The sequence below is a fragment of the Zea mays genome, chromosome 6, assembly GCF_902167145.1.
Source record: "Zea mays cultivar B73 chromosome 6, Zm-B73-REFERENCE-NAM-5.0, whole genome shotgun sequence".
Lineage (NCBI taxonomy): Eukaryota > Viridiplantae > Streptophyta > Magnoliopsida > Poales > Poaceae > Zea > Zea mays.
The window spans coordinates 157447484-157457471 of NC_050101.1; the positions used below are offsets into that span (position 1 = coordinate 157447484).

Below are 9988 nucleotides of genomic sequence, written 5' to 3' on the forward strand. Positions count from 1 at the left end.
TGAGCTGAGAGGTCACCATCGTCTGTTCTTCATTCGTACAAGTTGGAAATCTGAACCCATGGACATGCATGGACCGGAAGTGTGACAAAATCACAAAAGTATGGCCCAGAAAAGATCGGACCGTGCCATGCATCGTTTTGTCTCCGTACGGTACGGTAAACGCGCAATCTTCCGAGGGACACAGAACTTGCTTGGATTGGAGCTGCAAGAAATGAACAACGACTATATAACTCAGCACATGTCCAACACACATGTAGGTGCAAAAAGTTCGTGGTCCCGTCGTCTTGCCACGCCGTCGCGAACCAACATTACAAGAAAAAAGGCAAAGAGTGTCGGCAAAAAATCACACTCTTAAACTTAGTACACTCTTAAACTTACTGATACTCCTTTAAAGTTTTCTTGTAGTGCAAGATGCTGCCGGCGAGTGCAGCAACGCCGCCACCCGCCTACGACAGGCTGGATAAGAAGGACGCGGAGGAGGCGCCGCACGTCCGGGCGCAGTTCCTGATCCACAAGGTGCTCAACGATGCAACGCCGTCGTCGTCGCGGGCGGTAAGGCCTAGGAGCAGGCCACCGGCGCTGGTGAGAGTGAAGCAGGCAAGGGTCGGCGTCCGGCTGAAGAAGCTCAGACTCGCCATCCGGGGCGTGAGGGCGCGCGCCCGCCGCGCCGTGCAGAGGCACCTCAGGAACCTCAGGAGGCTCATCGCGCGTGGAGGAGGACGGGGATCGTCGTCAGTGAGGCCGGCAGCGGCAGGGCCTCCTCCCTCTTGATGGCTTCGATTTCTCCCTGACGGCAACGAGGCATGGAGACCGCCGTCGTGTTGGGCCGGTTCGAGCAATGCGACCACTATGCGGTGTGGTAGTGGTCTGGTGTACAAGCATTTTCGATGCGTATAAGTATATATAACACACTGTGTACAACCGTATTATACATTTCATGTTCATGCGCCGAGACAGCAGACAGACAGGTGAGGTAGGGTGTCGTGCACTCCTGTCCTGTTTGGTTCTCTGATGACTCGCACGGCTAGCCAGAAATGACGCGCTAGCTGCTGAAGGCCTAGTTTGGGTACTCTAGTAATAAGTGGAATTGAAGTTGATTGACATGTATTGAGAGAGTATTTAATCTATTAGAGATTTACACCATCTCTCATCCCTCCAAAACACTCTAATCCCAAAGTATCCAAACAAGGTCGAAAGGGGATGGACAGTAGTACTCGTAGTTTGTTTCGTGCGATCTTGGTCGGTGGGCTATATAGATCGAGGTTGCTGGCCATCGGTAGCCGCATCATCTCACTGACAGATGACCCTCAAATCTCCATTTCCAGCTAGCGCAACTTTATATTCCTAAATTTGTTTTGAGTACTATAGAATCCAAACTTATCTCTTCTTTTACTGATGAAACTAATTATCGTACATGCATGCTAGGCCATCTTTGGATCTGTGAAAATGAAGTGACCAATGACGACGCTCTTTGCCCTACAACACGACGACATATAATAGTATCGACCAAAGAAGATAGAAAAATGGTATCTGCATTGATAAAAAAAATTCGCATGGAGATACGAATTTACAATTGCTGCAGCTATGAGACTCAGACTATGGCTGAGTGAATTCTCTTCACTGCCTGTACATTTCTCCGTCTTTAGGACTAGTTTGGGAACACTGATTTCCCATGGGATTTTCATTTTCCTAAGGGAAAATGAACTAATTTCCCTTAGAAAAATGAAAATCCCATGGGAAATTAGTGTTCCCAAACTAGCCCTTAGAGCGTCTCCAGAAGCCCCTTGGAAAACTCCCTAGCTCGATTCAAACAGTTCTATGTCACCTGGAAATCGCCGTATCTTTGAAGGTAAGTCTCTGTCACCTCAGCAAGTGTTTAATCTGGCTATAGAGATGAGATGGGTACTCCTTGTCTATGTTAGTATCAGCTGTTCTTGAGTTCCTGTGTGTTTTCAGGTTACTAGAATATTAGGCGCCCCTTCGGACGCCCTACAGTGGTTAAAGGCATAAGATAATAACTACGTAAATGGCATGGCCTAAAGAGAACCAGTTACATTTCCAGCTATTCAATTTTAATATTTTCAGCATATACAGTCGTACAGGTGCAAAACTTGAACCCACCACATACAGGCGGATGCAAAAATAACAAAGCAACTTGAAACCAACTATTCCTGTCTAAATGACTTTGAATGTTGCATTTGCAGCAATATACCCATGACAGATATTTAAATGATAAAAGATAATAGGATAAGCATCTGAAGATGAAATATATCCATGACATATACATTTTAAAATTTAGGACAAGGATTTCATATTGAAAGATGCCAGCAAATTATTCAATGAGAATTAAGAACAGTTGGCATTCTAACTTGTACACATAGAATCAGTTATGAAATGAAATGACGTGCCGCAAAAACTAATTCTAAACAAAATCTGCTCCTTCTATACAGAGCGCTGAATTTGACTATCAACCTATATCGCCCTCCATTTGGTGGCAACAAGTAGCTCTCACTTTTGAGTACTTCTATGCCTAACGACCACAATGTCGATAACAATGACTTCTTGCCTTCTCAGAGATTTAAACACCTCATGACTGCAACCCAACACTAATCTGTTGATATGTCAAGGACAGACATAACAAGAAACAACTTTTATTTAGGTGGCACCATATGTGTCGGGGACCATAATTAGGGGTACCCTCAAGACTCCTAATCTCAGCTGGTAACCCCCATCAGCACAAAGCTGCAAAGGCCTGATGGGTGCGATTAAGTCAAGGATCGGTCCACTCAAGGGACACAATCTCGCCTCGCCCGAGCCCAGCCTCGGGCAAGGGCAGCCGACCCCGGAGGATTTACGTCTCGCCCGAGGACCCACTCCAGCAACGGACACACCTTCGGCTCGCCCGAGGCCCAGTCCTCACCAAGAAGCAACCCTGGCCAAGTCGCCACGCCGACCGACCGTATCGCAGGAGCATTTAATGCAAAGGTGGCCTGACACCTTATCCTGACGCGCGCCCTTCAGTCGACAGAGCCGAAGTGACCGTAGTCACTTCGCCGCTCCACTGATCGGCCTGACAAGAGGACAGCGTCGCCTGCGCCGCTCCGACTGCTGTGCCACTCGACAGAGTGAGGCTGACAGCAGCCAAGTCCGGCCTCAGGCGCCATAGGAAACTCCGCATCGCCTGACCCAGGGCTCGGACTCGGGCTCAGCCCCGGAAGACGACGAACTCCGCATCGTCCGACCCCAGGGCTCGGACTCGGGCTCAGCCCCGGAAGACGATGAACTCCGCTTCGCCCGACCCCAGGGCTCGGACTCAGCCCTGGCCTCAGCCGACGGTCTCCGCCTCGCCCGACCCAGGGGCTCGGACTCGACCTCGGCCTTGGAAGACAGACTCGACCTCGACCTCGTAGGAGCCTCCACCTCGCCCAACCCAGGGCTCGGACCGACCACGTCATAGGAGGTGCCATCATTACCCTACCCCAAGCTAACTCATGCTACGGGGAACAAGACCGGCGTCCCATCTATCTCGCCCTGGTAAACAAGTAATGATGGTGCCCCGCATGCTCTATGACGACGGCGGCTCTCAGCCCCCTTACGGAAGCAAGGAGACGTCAGCAAGGACTCGACAGCCCCGACAGCTGTCCTTCCGCCAGGCTCCAGCGCTCCTCCGACGGCCACGACACCACACGAACCGGGTGCCAAAACCTCTCCGGTCGCCACGATGGCATGTACTTAGGGCACTAGCTCTCCTCCGCTAGACACGTTAGCACACTGCTACACCCCCCATTGTACACCTGGATCCTTTCCTTACGCCTATAAAAGGAAGGTCCAGGGCCCTCTTACAGAAGGTTGGCCGCGCGAGGAAGGACGGGACGGTGCTCGCGTAAGCCGCTCGCTCCCTCCCGCGTGGACGCTTGTAACCCCCTACTGCAAAGCCACCCGACCTAGGCGCGGTAAAACACGAAGGCTGCGGGTTTCCCCTTTTACGCCTGTCTCCCTCCGGCTTCTTCCCCCCTTCGCGCTCCGTCTCGCGCCGACCCATCTGGGCTGGGGCACGCGGTGACAATTTATTCGTCGGTCCAGGGACCCCCGGGTTCGAAACGCCGACAATATGTATCTTCAAGAAGTAAGTTGGTGTGGCCTAGCAAGCGGTTGCAGGGCCTTCACATGTGCACACAGTGCTGTTGGAATCATGGCCTGCGCTCCTAGAGATGGGTAAGTATTTCATTATAAAATCATGAAGTCGCTCCCCCTGTGGTGTATGTTCATTATTCTGCTGGTGTTCTTCGAGAGCTCTGTTTTATATGATAAGCCGCTCACTAAGTGAATATGTTTCACTGCCTTCTAATAGCCTTGGCTGCCATAGTATTCTGCACATATGTACATCATCCGATAAAAAATTTGAAGGGCGAGGGAAACAGAAAAATAAAGAGGAACCAATCCAAGTCCCTTCTCTTCACCAGCCATAATTGAACGCAGGGACTGCAGTTCTATGTCTTTTATAGGAATGAGAATAGGAGGGGATTAAGGAGTGAGCGCTTAAGTTTGGTGGAGCCAAACATGGCTGCCGATGCTTAGTGAAGCTAGTGTTCCGTTGACGGGACTCAGCCTGCCTCATGAATTATATTTAAATTCCAGGCTAGTACTTGACACAAATATGAACCATGAACTTGGTATGGATTCGTGTTGCTTGCTCGAGCATTTTGCACACTTGAAAAAGAGTCTGGCAAGTTTCATAATCCCTATTTGGTAGTATTAGCTCCCCTACATATGTGCTAGATGTTTGGATTGAGGTTTACAAATATGTTGATCTAGTCTCTAAGCTTATACATTGTTTGTACGATTATGCTTTTATATTTAAATTATAATGATGCATGAATATTTTATAAGAACAAAAATACCTGATCCGACCATCCATCAAGGATTCAACGTCCATGGTCAACCCACAAGGACCTCTCTCACTGGTAGTTGCTGACAAAGTAAAGCTACTCTGCTACTGTTCCTAGCAAATTGACGGGATGACACAAATATTATAATCTGTATACTTGACGCAAATTCCAGGCAGCATTTTGAAGAGATAGCATGTATTTTTTTTTAAATTGTATGTAATAAACAAAATGGAAGAATACATCCCATTGCAACAATAATCTGTATTCTTCATATTATAATATAGTTTGCTCTAAATTGAGAGGTTGATGTTGTCTTAACTATAATTGTTCTGTATTTATTGTAATAACTCAATATATTTGTAGTAATACTCCATTTATTTTATAAATGTAAGTCTTCTATCTTTCTCTTATTAACATTAACTAAGTCTATAGGACATTAACTAAGTCTATAGAAATTACGTCGTTAATTGTTGGGTCTATGCTTCGTCGCCGAAGGTCTTACAGGGAGAAGCAGTCTTCGGCGGAAGCTGTTTGTATGAAATGGCCGAAGGTTCTTCTTTGTGAAGCTTCGGTATTGCAAACCGACTTAAAGATAGAATGACCTTTTAGTCCATAAAGGTCTGAGTCAATGTTGTAAGTTTTTATAAGGGGCTTACTTGTAATTCCTCACAGGCTGCGTCCTGTGCCTATAAATAGTGAACAGTATTCCATTACTGTTCACGCATTCGAGTGATTGCAATCACATCTTCTGGAATCCAACCTTTTGCCAAGGCAAAGGTATTATTGTATTCAATGATGCCATACATTAAATAAATACAATGAAATCTGTCTTTGATGTATTTATCCCTTTTATATCTTTTTATGTCACCTTATAATTTTTACTGAAATTTTATTACGGAGATTTAAACTTCGTAATTATGCTCTTACTAGCCTTCGTTCAAGGCCCATTATCCTCAAGGGAATAATGTTCCATGGACGAAGGACATTGACATTTAACACTTTATGTTGCCTTGTTCTTAATTCATAGCAAAGTTGAGAACAAGTCCCCAACATTGGCGCCCACCTTCGGTGAACTCACTTCCACTTTTTTGAGCCAATGGCTTCGTTCAACGACCAAACTGGAGCTGCTTCGGACCCGAAGCTGGTGCTCCCGATCACAGGTGGCTCGTCCTCAGAGCCAGCTAACAAGAAACAAAAGAAGGAAGCACAGAGAAGGGTACAACATGTTGGTGTGCAAGGACCCTTCATCAAGTCAAGATGGTCTCACATTCCTATTACCTTCTCCCAAGAGGACCTTCAGCTCAAAGATTACCCACACAACGATGCCATGGTTATCTCTTGTGTTATCAAAGGATTTCTGGTCCACAATGTCTTGGTTGACACAGGCAGTGCAGCTGACATTATATTTGCTAAGGCCTTCAGACAAATGCAAGAATCAGAAGATAAGATTCATGATGCTACACATCCTCTCTGTGGCTTCGGAGGAAGACAGATTGTAGCACTGGGCAAGATCACCATGTCAGTGACCTTCGGGTTCATCAACAACACTAGAACTGAGCAAGTTGTATTTGACATTGTTGACATGGAATACCCTTACAATGCAATTATTGGTCGTGGAACCCTCAATGCCTTCGAAGCAATCCTTCATCCTGCCTATCTTTGCATGAAGATACCTTCGGATCAGGGACCCATTGCTATCCATGGAAGTCAGGAAGCTGCAAGAAGGGCCGAAGGCAATTGGACCGACTCAAAAGCAATCCATAACATAGATAGAGCTGAAGCTTGTGAACAGTACAAATTCAGAAGGGAGAAAGCAGCTTCAGCAGATCAGCCGAAGCCTATGCTCTTATGTGAAGACATAGCAGAGCAGAAGGTGCTGTTAGGCTCTCAATTATCCGAAGAGCAGGAGAAAACCTTGATAAGGTTTTTGTTAAATAACAAAGATGTTTTTGCATGGTCAGCCAATGATCTCTGCGGAGTTAATAGAGATGTTATTGAGCATTCGCTCAATGTCGATCCATCCTTTAGACCCAGAAAGCAAAGGCTTCGGAAAATGTCAGATGATAAGGCCGAAGGTGCTCGCAACGAAGTCAAAAGACTCCTCAGTGCAGGAGTTATCAGAGAAGTGAAGTACCCAGAATGGCTAGCTAACACTGTTATGGTAAAAAAGGCCAATGGCAAGTGGCGAATGTGCATCGATTTTACAGATCTTAACAAGGCTTGTCCGAAGGATGAATTCCCATTACCAAGGATAGACTCTTTAGTTGATGCAGCAGCTTCTTCAGAGCTCATGAGTCTGTTAGATTGTTATTCAGGCTATCACCAAATTTGGATGAAGAAGGAAGATGAGCCGAAGACTAGCTTCATAACTCCAAGTGGCACATATTGCTATCTTCGGATGCCTGAGGGGCTCAAAAACGCTGGAGGGAGTTTCAGCCGAATGACTGCGAAGGTTCTCCAATCTCAAATAGGCAGAAATGTGCTAACTTATGTTGATGACATCATTGTAAAAAGCACGAAGCAGGAGAATCATATTGCTGATCTGCAGGAGACCTTCGCCAGTTTCAGGCAGGCTGGCTTAAAGTTAAATCCAGAAAAATGCGTCTTCGGAGTAAAGAAGGGGAAATTTCTGGGATGCTTGGTTTCAACAAAGGGAATTGAAGCTAATCCAAGTAAAATTGAAGCTATACTTCGGATGGAGCCACCAACTACAAAGAAGGGGGCTCAAAGATTGACAGGAAGATTGGCATCTCTCAATAGATTCATATCCAGATCAGCAGAGAGAAACTTACCATTCTTCGAAGTGCTGAAATCAGCCGAAGTCTTTCAATGGGGACCAATCCAGCAGAAGGCTTTTGAAGAGTTGAAACAATATTTGATAGATCTAACAACATTGACTCCACCAATACCAGGGGCTCCTTTATTATTATATGTGGCAGCTTCGCACTCAGCGGTAAGTGCAGCGCTTGTCCAGGAGAAGCTTGATGATCAAGTCAAGAGGCAGGCCCCAATATATTTTGTTTCCGAGGTTCTTAGTTTATCAAAGAAAAATTACACAGAGTTGGAGAAGATACTGTATGCTGTCTTGATGGCCTCCAGGAAGCTTCGGCACTATTTCCAAGCTTACAACATAATTGTTCCTTCCTCACAACCTCTGAAGGATATTATGAGGAACCGAGAAGCTACTGGAAGGATTGGAAAATGGGCTGCAGAGCTCAATGAATTTTGTATTGAATATGTTCATAGATCTTCGATTCAGTCCCAGGCGTTGGCAGACTTTATTGCTGACTGGACGCCAGGGGCTCAGGAGGAAGAAACGAATAAAGACAACGAAGCATGGACAGTATTTTGTGATGGATCTTGGGGAACCTTCGGAGCAGGAGCGACTGCTGTGTTGGTTTCACCTTCCAAAGTCAAAACTTGTTATGCGGCAAAGCTTGATTTTAGTTGCACAAATAACATTGCCGAGTACGAAGCATTGCTTCTAGGTCTTCGGAAGTTAAAAGCAATGGGAATCAGAAGGGCCATACTTAAAACTGATTCCCAGGTTGTTTCGGGTCATATTGACAAAAGTTGCAAGGCTAAAGATCCGAAGCTTGAAAAGTATTTGGATATGGTTCGAAGAGTTGAAGCTTCTTTCGAGGGATTTTCTGTCAAAAATATCCCTCGAGGACAAAATGAGCATGCTGATTTGTTAGCTAAGTCAGCAGCGCTGGGGCTGCCCTTACCTTCGGATGTGTTCTTCGAAACAATAAAAGCACCTTCGGTGGAACTTCTTGAAAGAGCAGTCCTCAGTATATCTCCTGTTTACAGCGAAGATTGGAGAACTGAGATCATCTCTTACCTTCAGGGTAAATTCCTTTCAGATGACGAAGCTTATAACAAGAGGATAGAGGCAAGAGCTCGTCCATATGTCATAATAGAAGGGGAGTTGTACAAGCATGGAGTTTGTGCTCCGCTACTCAAATGTTTATCCAGAGCCGAAGGTATAGAGTTAATGAAAGAAATACATGCAGGCCTGTGTGGATCTCACATCAGATCTAGGCCATTACTTGGAAAAATTTTCCGCCAAGGATTTTATTGGCCGAAGGCAGCTTCGGATGCAGCAGAGTTGGTTCAAAAGTGCGAAGGTTGTCAGAAATGTGCAAGAGATCAAAAACAACCTTCGTCCTTAACACAGCTCATACAACCCACTTGGCCATTGCAAAGGTGGGGCCTTGATTTGTTAGGTCCATTACCATCGGCCCAAGGGAACCTGAGATATGTTATAGTAGCTGTGGAATATTTTTCTAAATGGATTGAGGCGAAGCCTTTAGCCACAATAACTTCGGCCACCGTCCAAAAGTTTTTCTGGCAGAATATCGTTTGTCGTTTCGGGGTGCCAAGGGCTATCACTGTGGATAATGGGACACAGTTTGACTCCGAAGCTTTCAGGGATTTCTGTGACCAAATTGGTACGAAGATCCATTTTGCATCAGTTAGGCACCCGGAGTCAAATGGACTCGTTGAAAGAGCCAACGGCATCATAATGACAGGAATAATGAAATTAATCTTCAACCAACCCAGGGGAAAATGGCCAGATCAGTTAACCAAAGTGGTGTGGGGACACAACACAACAACATCAAGGTCTACAGGCTTTACTCCATTTAAGTTGTTATTTGGTGACGAAGCAATAACTCCGAAGGAAGCTAAAACCGGATCAATAAGGATATTAGCTTCGGAAGAATCAGATTCCGAAACTACTTATTCTGTGGAAAAAGATGCTTTAGAAGGGATCAGACTGCAAGCCGTGGAGAATATCAATAAATATCAAGCCGAAACAATAAAATGGCGGGATAGAAAGGTTCGGCTAAAAAATATTGAGCCAGGGCACTTGGTGCTTCGGAGAGTGGCCAACCCAGAAACAGTGGGCAAGTTGCAGTTGAAATGGGACGGACCTTTCTTAGTAGCATCTTCGTCAAGACCCGGTTCATACAGATTGAAGGATATGGACGGCAACGACATTCCTAGGTCGTGGAATGCGGATGAGCTTCGGCGATATTATGTATAACTCGATGTAATTTTTCATATTTTTTATTTTTTCTTTCATGGCACCCTTT

The 9988-nt window shown here is 45.8% G+C and overlaps 1 protein-coding gene across 1 annotated transcript; it reads left to right on the forward strand.

Moving 5' to 3' along the window:
• The first annotated feature begins 217 nt into the window (after positions 1-217).
• Positions 218-938, forward strand: LOC103630350 (uncharacterized). The gene has a single exon (XM_008651413.4). The coding sequence runs from the start codon at positions 412-414 to the stop codon at positions 769-771; it is 360 nt and encodes a 119-aa protein (XP_008649635.1). The 5' UTR covers positions 218-411; the 3' UTR covers positions 772-938.
• Positions 939-9988: the final 9050 nt, after the last annotated feature.

Coding starts and splice junctions, on each gene's coding strand:
- LOC103630350 (XM_008651413.4), top strand. CDS start 412: ATGCTGCCGGCGAGTGCAGCAACGCCGCCACCCGCCTACGACAGGCTG.